At 36.2% G+C, this 13,596-nt stretch overlaps 3 protein-coding genes across 3 annotated transcripts; all 3 read left to right on the top strand.

The window, feature by feature from the left end:
* Positions 1-4,149: 4,149 nt before the first annotated feature.
* Positions 4,150-5,746, top strand: LOC148921051 (uncharacterized). Its single transcript, XM_089047797.1, has 2 exons — positions 4,150-4,167; positions 4,844-5,746. Exons 1-2 carry the CDS (start codon positions 4,150-4,152, stop codon positions 5,705-5,707), a joined length of 882 nt encoding a protein of 293 aa, XP_088903923.1. The 3' UTR covers positions 5,708-5,746.
* Positions 5,747-6,400: 654 nt separating this feature from the next.
* On the top strand, positions 6,401-8,481 carry LOC103341018 (Pentatricopeptide repeat (PPR) superfamily protein). Its single transcript, XM_008244501.3, has one exon. The coding sequence runs from the start codon at positions 6,545-6,547 to the stop codon at positions 8,063-8,065; it is 1,521 nt and encodes a 506-aa protein (XP_008242723.2). The 5' UTR covers positions 6,401-6,544; the 3' UTR covers positions 8,066-8,481.
* A 609-nt stretch (positions 8,482-9,090) lies between these two features.
* Positions 9,091-12,767, top strand: LOC103340004 (serine/threonine-protein kinase AFC1). Its single transcript, XM_008243370.3, has 12 exons — positions 9,091-9,427; positions 9,691-9,862; positions 10,128-10,154; positions 10,265-10,418; positions 10,499-10,547; positions 10,666-10,780; positions 11,002-11,093; positions 11,474-11,630; positions 11,709-11,773; positions 11,902-11,999; positions 12,076-12,181; positions 12,331-12,767. Exons 1-12 carry the CDS (start codon positions 9,320-9,322, stop codon positions 12,487-12,489), a joined length of 1,302 nt encoding a protein of 433 aa, XP_008241592.2. The 5' UTR covers positions 9,091-9,319; the 3' UTR covers positions 12,490-12,767.
* Positions 12,768-13,596: the final 829 nt, after the last annotated feature.

Genomic DNA, 13,596 nt, shown 5'->3' with positions numbered 1-13,596 from the left:
TAATGATCTATTTTTGTTAATATTTGTTTTTTTAAAATTAATTTTTGTTTTTATGTTCATATGTTTTTGTACTAATTTGTGTAATATATATTCATTTAGTGATTTCATGTTAGAGATGTTAAAAACTGTGTAATAGCTATTTGATGTGGTATGTTGCCAAAATATAAATATAAATGAACATGTATGAGATAGAGAGAAAGAGAGACCCTAACTTAATGACGTTGATGACTACTAGAGAGAGAAAAACAAAGGAGATTAGTATCTGTATACTTTTTTTTTTCTTCACTAAAATTATGATTTGGATATGTGGTAAGATTGATTTTTAATTGAATTGATGAACTGAGTATGTGTTATATTAAAGATTTGACTATGGTTATAAACCAGATGTATTCAAGATTTAGTTTTTTTTTAAAGCAAATTTATGAACTTCGCATGTGCTATACCTTTTTTTTTTTTTTAAAAAAAAACAAAACTTTTGTAATATGCATTGTCATTAATTCTTATATACTATCATGTCTGAATGTTAAATAACTTAACTCTGTTTCATATATTGGGATTGTCCGTTTTATCATACAGTTGTGAGCCATGTCAAATTTAAGTTTATCCGTTTTCAATTTCTAAAGGCAAAAGTTATGATGCATGGTAAATTTGTAGTTCAACTGTTTTATTTCTGTTTTTGAGTTTTTAGAAGTCATTGTTTAGACTGTTGTTTATGGAAAGTTTGATGATTTGCAGCATCAGTGATTACAGACAATTAAAGCACAGTGATTACCATCCATAGTTTTGTCTTTGATTTTTCCTTTTGTATTTCCTAGAAATTGATTTTAGTTAGAAATATCTTGATTCCTTTTAAAAAGGTTTGATGAAGTGTCAAGATTGTCTGATACAAAATCATGAGTCATTCAAATACTATGAAGTGTGCACAAGAGAAGGTGAAATCCTCTTTTTTATTTTCCAAAATATAAATAGTCTCAAAGCAAATTGTATAATTAGTTTTGTTATGTATACTAATTGTTTTCAGGGGATGATGTTTCATGGCTAGAGATATACACTGAAGGCTTTTTTCCCCGACTTACTCTTTGTATAGTTCAATCCTTCCCTATCGGGTTTTGCAGGCATGAGTCATTGGGCAATTTGTTGTATAATAGTATGGTATTTCTCTGGTCTTGCATGCATGTGGAAATGAGTTGTGTTGTGTTTATTTAGTTTTCTCTTTGTGGTATTGGTTACTTTTCAACCAATTAAGATGTGATTGTGCTCTTAAGGAATTTGAAAAGAAACCAGTCTTCACTTCATATCGTCATATTTTCATGTTTTCATTTGTTTGTGTAAGAAAAGGAAATGTAACAGAATTTTAACTTCACTGTAGATTCAAGTGCAAGTTTGCACGCTTTCATTTAATACAAGAACATAACTTAATTTCAATTTATAATTTATGTGATTTATTGTTGTGCAAAGGAGTGAAAATAGAAGCGATCTACTTATTCAAGCTGTGTTTGATGACAAAGTACAACTTCTTGAATCAGGCTATAAGCCATTTGGTCAAAAATTGGTTGAACATGAGAAAAAAAAAGATAGTTACCCAAATGCTTCTGCCACTTTTCTCAAAACAAGCTCCACTTACATTTCTCATTGTCTCACCCAACCCTTCTCCTCCAGAGCCCATTTCATAGTAAAAAAAGAGGCATGGACTAGCAGTTAAGAGAGCTCTTTTCACATCTTTCAAGGGGAAAAAATTGAAACGGTTAGGATTTATATAACAATTAAGTCATTCGTTCCATATTTTCACATTATCTAACATTTACTAATACTTTTATTTTTCTTCTATTTTGCATGTGTTTAAGTGATGTTGCAACTAAAAAGAAATACGAGGAAACTCTTGCTGTGAAGACCATAGAAGAAAATGTGTCAGATTCTGACAATTTACCAATTATCAGTTTGAAGAAGAAACTAGCCCAAGGCAGTTCCAAACCCACCTCTGCTACCTCCAAAATAGAGTTTGTACTCTTTCCTTTACAATTCATTCATCATCTCACTGAAATTCACATTACATGCATAGTATTTCATTGTTCATAGCTTCTCAATTTCTCTATATTAAGTGGTAGTTGATTGTGTTGAATTTGGGAAAGTTTCTTTTTCTCATAATTGTCTTCAATTACGATTCGATTACAGAGAAAATTTATCAGCTCTTCTTCTAAAATATGATTTTTCCCAAACATCTTTTACAACGCAATTAGGTTGGATTCTTTTGGTCCAAAACAAGAGCCAGTTTGTTTGATTTTAAAGGTTCTGTACTACATTAATTTTTGTAGTTCACTGAAGTGATATAGGTATATTTCAATTCTTCCCAATTCTAATATTTAGTTGCTGCAATACTGCTCAACTTATTTTCATTGTTATGATTCGTAGCACAAAGTCAAACCACACATATATTTTATTTTCTTATTTTCACTAGAACTTTGTTATTTGTCTGCTCTGACAGCTACCATTTTTCCAATTTGTAACAAAGAAGTGAAAACACCTGCACCACCCATGCAGCAAAGCCAACCTGAAGACATCAATGAAAAACCAAGAACCAGTAAAGAGAGAAGTTCTGCCACCATCATTGTATAACGTGTTATTTATCTATCTATTGCAACAGTTGTAATAGTTTTTTAAACACTAATTCACGTACATAACATGTTACTCATCTATCTTTTGTAATTTAAACTTTCACATGTATGTAAATAATATTGTGTTTCCTATATGTTTTTACAACTTTTTACGTATATTATACAGTTTTACGGATACCTTTTCGCGCCCCTAACATATTCGATCATCCCAGTAGGATACCTTTTAATGAGTGCTCAATATGTAACTTTGCCACTAAATCATTTCTTTTTTAAAATAAGAAATAAATAAATAAATAATCTCAAATTGGAAGTGAATTTAACACAGCGAGAATGTTGCCGGACTCGTAGCCGATCTTTTGGCCTAGTCCCAAATTAAATAAAACAAAAGGCTAAGTAGCATTTTCCCTTTGGCAAATAAGATGATTAGCCAAGACAAATATGTTTAATTTTTTTTCTTTCATTTTTATCTTGCAAACCATTTTAGTGGCCACGTGGCCCTTCATGGATGGGTTTCTCAAAGGACTTTTGTACTGGTCCATTGAGCCTCGGGTGTCCCATTTGAGACAAGATGACAATCATGTTCATGTCTTGACTCAAAAAGCAAAACTTAGGATAAATATAAACTGTACTTTATGTATCTAAATTCCATATCATATGATTAATTAAATCACTCTGTTTTGTTTTGTTTGTGAAAAACAACAGCAAGAGATTGCTTCGCAAATCTAACCTCAGCTTGTGAATTGTGGTCAGGAGGGACAATATCCTGTCTGATGATGAAAGCTCATCTTTTGGTCCGCAAAGCTTTTTATGCACAAGGAAATGGTTTTCATGGATAGTGGGTCTAAGTTCATCGATTATGCAACTTTAAGATTAATTTGTCTGTAAAAATGATCTGTGTATTTCTTCTTTTTACATTAACAAGGAATGGGGAAGTCACGAATTTGGGAAGTTAAGAATTTGAGAATAAGCGGAATTGGAATCGGATCAACTATTTGAACACTCATAATTTTTTATTATGCATGTGTAAGTAAACGCACATGAGAAATAAGGAATTGGAATCACTCCAATACCCATGTGTTGGTAAACACAAGGGAAGAAGGAATCAAATTGATTTCCATATACCATTACTAATAAGTAAACATGCCATAAGAGTTATTTGATACAACTAAGGTTTTTTCGTGTTTTCACATGAAACCCTATGAGGTTTTGGAAATCACACTCTCAAAAAAAAGCTAGCTAAGTATTTGATTTAGTTTCCTTCAAGTTACCACTAATCAAGGTTCATTAGCACACAGTAGGCAAATTAGAAATTAGAAGAGCAAACCATATATTTGATTGACAATGAGAGATTGAGAGAGTTATGTATGGGATCCGACAGAATCCCCTTAACCACGGAGGCCATTTTTGGAGAGTTTATTTAGTGATACAACAGGACGCGAGTTATTATAATGTGCAGTCTACTTAGTAAATTTTATTAGTAGTTTTAAGAAGGTTTCAGACATACCTTATACTCATCCCACCATTAAAGATTACGTTTATGGAAGCTTTGCTAGAGGTCTGCACACCTTCATTTTTCCCCCCCTTTTTATGTCTCTGCTTATCCCTCTTCAATTTAATTGTTCTGCAAGCCGGCTAGGCCTTCGACTTACACATTGCTTCTGTCGGCCTTCGACTTACACATTGCTTCTGTCATTTGAGAGAGAGAGAGAGAGAGATGGTTTACATTTGGAGTGATCAAGAGGTGAGTGGTTTTTCATTTCAATGTATTAGAATTGGTGCATCTATGCATTTTCATTTGTTGTTTACAACAATATTTACTGGCTTTTCATGTTTAATGGCAAGAATTTGGCTGGAGCCTCCATGAGCGGCGTGGTCCAGATTTATGTTCAGTTTATCCTTGGTGCTTTTGGCAGAAAGTCAGATTTAGTTTAAAAGTTTTCCCCAACTGGCTGTACAATTTGATGCATTTGTAGTGTTGAAGATTAATAATATCACACAGAAAATACAGCAATATTTCTGAGAGCAATAAAGGATATGAATTATAATTCTTGCTGCTCTTGAAACACTTCATGTCAGTGTATTTATGCATGTTCCAAATAAAGTGAAGGCCTGTTTTGTATAATTTTCAATGATTCATAAAATGGACATTTGGAGCAAATGATCATGGTTAATGATTGATTTTCATTGGAACTTCTGTTGCATGCTTATTTGGGCTCTTTGTTCTCTGACAGAGTGTTGATGAACTGAAACACAAGCTTCTCTGCACCAATTTTGAACTAGAATCAGCAAAGATGATGGCAAAAGAGGAGGTAAGCAAAAATGAGGAGATCATAAAGCAGTTATATGAACTCTTGAAGGCTGCTTGCCAAGAAAGAGATGAAGCAAGAAACCAGTTGCAAAAGCTAATGAATGAGTTATTGCCATCCACACCAGCTGATCAAACCACTCATATCCTCTCATCACAACCCAATAATGAAAACCCAATTCCCCAAAAAACCACAAACCCATCAATGCTAAAAGAATCAGAAGCTCTTCTTCCCCAAACATACAATTTCCATGTTTATGGTTCATATCCCACAAACTGCAACTTGGGTTCTATCTCATTCCAAGGCCTGCCTAATGCAAACTTTGCTGATTCAAGTAACTTGGCTCTGCCAAAAAGGCCTGTTGCTCAGGAATGTGGCTCCAAGTTTGATTGTGCTTCTGTTCTAATTGATAACATTGCTAGAGTGAGACCATTGCCCAAGAAAGGAAGACTGATGCAGGCTGTCATGGATACTGGTCCTTTACTTCAAACACTTCTTGTTGCACCTCTTCCCAAGTGGAAAAATCCACCCACTCTCATCTATGGAGGTGATGATTGTGGCTCATTAATAGAGCAGAGATTAGAAGCAGTCGAGTCGATTTGCCCAACGCAGAGTTCATCGAGTGGTTCTGCTTCATTCCTTGATAGTTTTTCTCAGATACCATCTTCTTCTGTGTTGAACTTTGCACGTGGCTCTGCTTGTTTGAACAATGGCCTGCAATTTCATGTTGGAAACAATACAGATGCCATGCAGTATCAGATTGCAACTGGTAAACGAAGAAGGTTCTGATTGAGAGTTGGAGATCCTTTTTCTGTTGTTTAACAATAAGTATACATAGACTTTGGTGACTGGTGTAAATGATAACTTTGGTTTATGAATAAAGTTGTGACTTTGGTGATGGGTGTAAATCCAATCTTGATTTCTGAATAAAATCATAACTATGTAGTTTTTGGACTTGATTAGGATTTCATAGTTGGTCTGTTAATCCTTGAAATTCTACTTAACGAGACCTCATTATGAAAAGTAAATTTTCTCCAATTGGCAATCAAACTCAAGGAACACTCCAAGCCCAAAACATTTGCTCTCTTGAAGGAAAAGCATTTTGTTTTTGTTTTAAAATGTTTCTATATTTCAATTTGTTAGAGAGGATAAATTCTTGGATCCGCGTGTCGAATGACATAGATTATTCAATTACACTCATACAATAGTAGGACACATATATTTTAGTCTTGCCCAATCTCACAAAAATGACCCAACCTGATTGAGTGTGTTGACGTATACATCAGGACACAAGAATTTATCATAAAATGAAAATTAATATAAGGGTGTGCATCAATCCAACTGAACCGATTAAATTGACTAATTCAAATTGTAATTACCGGGTTGATTTGGTTTTGACCAAGAATTGCAGTTAACCCCCATTGTCACTTCATGTATTTAACTGTTGCTTCACCACAATCGGGACAAATTTGCATTTAACCCCCATTGTTTAAATTTTTTAAAAATTAAAAAAAAAAACTAACCTAAAGCGTTCAAACACTTGAAGTTACATTTCTTGGGCTAACCCAGTATGCCTTTTACGCATGGCTATTTGATACCCAAAAGTACCTGCCCAAACACAGACAAATGAAAACCATACTATGTAGGCCTCCTGTCTTTCTTTTCCTACAAAGGAAAGCTCACACTTTGGCTGGTGCCCTTCTTACTGAAACCCAGAAAGCTCATGCCCATGGCCTTCAACTCGGTACCTCGGATGCATTCTTCCATGCACGCCAGTTGTTCGACGAAACGCCTGACTTGAGCGTGGTATCGGCCACGTCAATAATAGGCAGCTTTGCTCGGCAGCACCATCATGAAGAAGCTATTTATCTCTTTTCAAGAATGCTTCTTTCGAATATCAGACCCAACGAATTTACATTTGGCACTGTCATTCACTCGTCAACTGCACTTGGAGACCTAAACATAGGCAAGCAACTTCATGCATTTGCAACAAAGATAGGTTTGCATTCGAATGTCTTTGTGGGAAGTGCAATGTTAGATCTTTATGCCAAGTTGGGCATTACCCAGGATGCTAAAAGAGCTTTTGAAGATACCCAGAACCCCAATGTAGTTTCTTACACCACATTGATATATGCATACCTGAAAAAGGAGAAGCTTGAAGAAGCTTTGAAGCTTTTCCAAGTGATGCCAGAGAGGAATGTTGTTTCATGGAATGCAATGATTGGAGGGTATAGCCAATCAGGCCACAATGAAGAGGCTGTCAATCTATTCATTGAGATGCTTAGAAATGGGTTGGTACCTAACCATTCTACTTTTCCTTGTGCTATCATTGCAGCTGCCAATATAGCAGCACTAGGAATGGGCAGAAGTTTTCATGCCTGTGCTGTCAAATTCTTGGGTAAGCTTAATGTGTTTATTGGCAATTCACTAATAAGCTTTTATGCAAAATGTGGTAGCATGGAAGATAGTCTCTTGGTTTTCAACAAAATTGAAGAAAGAAACATTGTTTCTTGGAATGCTGTGATATGTGGCTATGCTCAAAATGGTAAAGGAGAAGAAGCAATAAGCTTTTTTGAAAGGATGAGGTTGTCAAGTTGCAAACCCAATAGTGTTACACTTCTTGGCTTATTGTGGGCTTGCAACCATGCTGGTCTTGTTGACCAGGGTTATTGTTATTTCAATCAGGCAAGAATTGAAGACCCCAGCATTCTGAAGCCTGAGCACTATGCTTGTATGGTTGATTTACTCTCCCGGTCCGGGTGTTTCAGAGAAGCTGAGGAGTTTATCAGCAATTTGCCTTTTGAACCAGGTATTGGGTTTTGGAAGGCATTGCTTGGTGGCTGCCAAATCCACTCAAATATGGAATTAGGGGAGTTTGCGGCTAGGAAAATATTGGCTTTGGATCCTGAAGATGTGTCATCATATGTAATGTTGTCCAATGCACATTCTGCAGCTGGCAGATGGCAGAGTGTGGCAACAATAAGGAGAGAAATGAAAGAAAAAGGGTTGAAGAGGGTTCCAGGCTGCAGTTGGATAGAAATCAGGAACAGAGTTCATGTATTTGTTTCTGGGGATAAAAACCATCACCAAGTGAGTGAAATGTTATCTGTATTGAAAATTCTGTATAGAGATTTTAAGGGAGAATAAATCCAGACAAGGAGAAAATGCCATTGATGATCTCTACATGTAGCTGGAGCCAACCTTGAGATGAGGGAGACCAACTTTCAAGGCCCCAATGAAGCTAAATGGGTGAGGCCAAAAGTGCTCTTCTGGCTGTTTAGAGGAAAGTAGAATGAACTTGGAAAAAATAATCTGGGAAAGGAGATGCTCAATCAATTACAAGGCCTCTAAGTTCTTGCAATGAAACAGCAGATTGGTTCAAGTTTTGATTTTTGGTCGGTTTGTTGTGCTTTTACATCAGCTAATTATGTTCCCCTGGCTAAATGCATCATCAGCCAGAATATGGAGAAATTATAGATGTTAACGTGTTTTTCAAATTAGTGGGCATGATATGTTAAAAGAAAAATTAATGAATTCAAATGATATATCAAAAGAGTTTATTACAGAGGCTTTTTTCTGGATACAACCGATAATACTAATCTAAACAACGGGGAAGGGGATATGAACTTGGATATAGAGTGGAGTCTATCCCACTTCGCAAAACCCATGTATATTGATTACAAATACTTTCAACTAGTAATTTTCATCTCAAAATCTTAGAACATTGAAATTATTTAATAGCAGAAAGATTTATTTTGACATTGCCTTGCATTCAATATCCAGATGACTGATTAAGATCCATATCTCATTTTACTGGTTTGATATTTTGTTTACCCTTTTGCAAATTAAAAAAAGAAAACAAGGGAAAATTGAAAGATCAAAATTCAAAAGAGCAATCCGCTCAAAATTTTTTTTTTAAAAAAAAAGCACAAAACATTGGGCCTATTTTCAAGGGTTCAATCAAAAGCCCAAAAATAATAAAAAGCGAACATGCGCGTGGCCTCTCACGGGTCCGCAAATCAACACGTGTCAGATGACCGCAGTGGGAAGGCGCACACGAGACACTACATTAACATATAACCGGTCGGGCGGTCCCCGCACGCGCCTCAGCAATAAAAAATCTGTGGGACCCACATTTCCAACCCATAGTGAGAAATCGCACCGTCATCGAATCATTCCCAGTTAACCAGGGTTAATTCCGTCCCATGGTTTAGAGCTTCAGATCCAAGATTAGGGTTTCAGAGCTTACCCTTATCAATTTCCCCCAAAATCCTATCTCAATTTCATCCTTTCAATTCTCAGAACCCTATTTAGGTACTGAATTTCTGATTCGTTATAATTTTCGATCGCTCTGGAGAGAATCCTTTTTGTTTAAGGAGCAAAACAAAAATTAGGGGAAGAATGGAGACACAGAGGATAATGGAGTTTCCTCACAAGAATATGGATAAGCGGCCCAGAAAGAGGCCTCGATTAGCATGGGACATGCCCCCTCCTCTTCCTCCTCCTGAGGTTCGTCTATCTTAATTTTCCAAATTTTGTTATCTATTCACAATCCCTGGTCAATTTCCCGAACTTTTTGTTTTTTCTGTAATTTTTTGAATTCTCACGGTTAACAGCTTTTTTTTATTCATAAGTTTCATTCAGAATAGATTTGTAGAAAGTCTCAATCTTGACGATTTCTTGAATTTTTGGGCTTTAGGGACATAATAAAACGTTATTCTTGAATTATATACATGTATGTGTAATTTGATTATGCTTTATATGTTATGCAGCTGTTCCCAGCAATTTACTGCGGGCAGGAGTTTGGGAATGGGCCAATCCCCAATTACACCTATACGTCTATGTTTTATGGGGGGTTGCCACGCAATGCTTCCCCTCCGTGGAGACCTGATGATAAAGATGGTCATTACGTGTTCGGCATCGGAGAAAATTTAACCCCTCGATGTAAGTTTCTCTAACCATTACAGCTCTTGTTCTATGTAACTAGGTACGTCATGTTCAGATTTGGATGTACATGATTGTTTGGCTCTTAATTCATTCATATTTGCAACTATGTGTGGTTATTTATGTTCGGGCTCCCGTATATGGAATCATGCATTAGATCTTGGTATTCAAGTTTTCTGTTCATTATTTATGGATTGACTTTTCGTTATCATTTAAGCTTATTATTTGTTCACTAATTCATACCTTTTGCTTATCATACTTGCAGACAGAATTCTCAGCAAAATGGGAGAGGGTTGGTATTCTTGCTTTCTTGGGAGTAAAGTTCACCTTCAGCTAGAAGGGGTACATATCTCTTTTCAATTCCTCAGAATTATTTTAATATCTTGGCTATGACTTTTCTAGGAACTTTTGGGCAAGTGTTAGAGTGTATTGACAATGAAAAGAAAGAAGTTGTGGCAATCAAAATTGTCCGCTCCATACATAAGTATCGTGAAGCTGCGATGATTGAAATTGATGTCCTACAAAGGCTTGGAAGGCATGATATTGGTGGCACTCGGTAAGGATACTTTATTTTCTGTCTTTCTCTTTGGTGGTAGAAGTTTGCGATGTTAGTATAAGTGGTTTTATTCTTTGCAGTTGTGTGCAAATACGGAATTGGTTTGACTATCGTAATCATATTTGTATTGTAAGTATTTATTGGTACTTCTGATTTAATTAGTTTAGAGGGGCAATATATGTTACTTCATGCCTGAATTTTCTGTGAGTTAAAAAAACTTGCGGATGGATTTAAATGGTTTCAACAGGTATTTGAGAAGCTTGGACCTAGCTTATACGATTTTCTTCGCAAAAACAGCTACCGTTCATTTCCCATTGATCTTGTTCGGGAGCTTGGCAGACAACTTTTGGAGTCTGTAGCATGTGTGTGGACAATTCTTGCACCATTTTATCTAAATTCATTCAACTTGATGCTCAAACTGTTTTAAGTGTAAAGCTGAATTCTGGCCTTCTGGGCATGATATTTATTTCCATCTTCAATATTATAAGGAGAACATAATTATTGTATGTATAGCATGTAGTTGATGATAATAATGGCAGCTAATTCCCTGCTTTTTGACTTGTCTGCTGGTTTATTTTTGCAGTTATGCATGATTTACGCCTTATACATACTGATCTGAAGCCAGAAAATATTCTGCTTGTTTCATCTGACTACATCAAAGTGCCAGACTATAAGGTATTGTTTACTAAATCATGCTTTTGGTCTCTTAGCATCTTCTGTGTTTGTGCATTCACACGCAAGCAGACCTTGGAGAGGGCATATGGGTTATCTGATTCAACAATGTTGTGGGTTTTGTAATGTGTTTGATTATTTTGTGCCTCATTATAGTCTAATATATCCCTCATGCCGGAGTTGCAACAGCATTTTCTGTTTCATTCAGCAGTTCTTAATTTTTAGACTTAGTCTAAGATGTCCAGCAATTTGGTACAGCATCAGTTTAGGTTTCATTTTTTTACCCAAGCCATCTTCAGATCTTGTGTTTTTTTTAATTGTGGTAATTAGTAAAGATCAAAGTCCTGACACTTCACCCTTTTCTTTTCTTAACTGGAATCAAGTTTCTCTCACGGTCGACTAAAGAGGGTTCCTATTTCAAGAATCTGCCCAAGTCAAGTGCCATTAAGCTCATTGATTTTGGGAGTACAACATTTGAACATCAGGATCACAGCTATGTGGTGTCAACACGCCATTATCGTGCACCGGAGGTTATTTTGGGTAAATACAATTCTAGGCTACTCAAGTGACATCTTGGGTTTGCATTTGTAGATAACAGTCATCTGACGTTATATGCAGGTCTTGGATGGAACTATCCTTGTGATATCTGGAGTGTGGGTTGCATACTTGTTGAACTTTGCTCTGTAAGTACCATTGAGTTCATATGGCCGATCATCTAAAATTGAGTCATTTTCACTTAAAGTTACAATTGAATTTGTGTTTCGTAGGGGGGGCAGAATATTTTGTTGACATTTGTATTGTTTTTCAACAGGGTGAGGCCCTATTTCAAACGCATGAGAACTTGGAGCATCTTGCCATGATGGAGAGGGTTTTGGGGCCACTACCACAGCATATGGTGCTCAGAGCTGAGTAAGACACTTACTGTGCATAATCCCCTCGTTTTGTATTTGGCATGGAGCTCTTATATTGTGCCCAATTTTTGCAGTCGTCGTGCTGACAAATATTTTAGAAGGGGAGCACGACTGGATTGGCCTGATGGAGCAACTTCTAGAGAAAGCATGAGGGCAGTTTGCAAATTGCCCCGGTTACCGGTAATGATTCAGAACTTAAAAAGTTGCTATCTTATTTATGCCAATAATGTAACACCCACGCATATAAAATACAAGTTTAATCTGTCCTTGGATTTTTAAGTGAGTGCTTGCAGACTTACTTTATTGTTATTTTGAACCATCCGTTGCAGAACCTAATAATGCAGCATGTGGACCATTCTGCTGGAGATTTGATTGAACTCTTGCAAGGGCTCCTAAGATACGAGCCAGCGGAGCGTCTCAAGGCAAGGGAAGCACTAAGACATCCCTTTTTCACTAGAGATATGAGAAGGGGTGGCTACCCCTTGTAAATCAACGATCCTCATCTATCAGTCATGCGCATGAGCTATTAGAAAGCCTGAAAGATATAAAATGAGTGAAACGAGTCGAAATACAGATGTGGGTTTTTGATTGTACGATTGTTTCTGTATAGTAAAGTTTACCCCATCCCTTCCTCCCTTTACCTGCCCATCAATGTCTTATACTGGTTGTCTTCTTCTATAGCCATAGCTTCTGGTTTGTTTTTATGATTTACACTGAGAAAATGCGTGACCATAAAAATCATGACTTAAAATGTTGTTTGTGTCCATATGCCATTCTTTTCTTACCCAACTTCAAATGCATCAATAGGCAAAGTGGGATTCTCTGGTTAGCCTTAAAATAACCTATGGTGAAAACGACTGAGATGGGGTGAGCGGTCAGGGACTGAATTTACTGATGTAAATTTTCTAGTTTACTGACCAGCTCATAAGGTTTAATTTCAAAGGGGTTTACTTCTAAAACTCCACTTAAGGCCTCCTGTTTTATTTTAATTTGGTCAGTTGTTTGAAGTTTAAGAAAATGCATGCTGATTAAACTATTGCTAATCTTTGTTTGTTTAGACTTTAGAGCAGATGAGCATTTGATATTGAAGGTACCAACAGAGTTGTTGAAAGTAACAAACCGTGAACCAACAGCAGAGCAGACCATGTCATTATCATCTCGAGCTGTAATTGCACTAACCAATATTATACCATCTATAAATTTGGTTTTGCCGAAATTCTAAGCTGGCGTCGAAGATTAAAGTCCACAATGCAATCATGTGACAAAGCCATTTGACATGCATGTGTTCACGATGTAATCTTTAAATAAGTTTATTTTCGAGATCTCTCGATAAAGAGTACGTCTTAAGCGACTAAGGATGATCATTTACAGTGTCAGGAACAAAGGAGGATCTTTTACGCAAGCTCTATCAATGCTTTTGGGACAAGGAAGATCATTAATATGCTAAATTCTTTTTCCAGAACAGATATCCTCTCTTTTCTTAGAGAGTATCTTTTGATTTACTATAAAGCAAAAGAGAATTATATACCGTGTGTATAATGAATTATATTGTTGTTTATCTCTCCAGATATACATTCACCCACTTGATGAAAAAA

The sequence above is a fragment of the Prunus mume genome, linkage group LG1, assembly GCF_029339155.1.
Source record: "Prunus mume cultivar Tortuosa linkage group LG1, ASM2933915v1, whole genome shotgun sequence".
In the NCBI taxonomy this organism is placed as follows: Eukaryota; Viridiplantae; Streptophyta; class Magnoliopsida; order Rosales; family Rosaceae; genus Prunus; species Prunus mume.
Note: the sequence above shows the minus strand (reverse complement) of the source record. Positions and strands in the feature narration are given on the sequence as shown.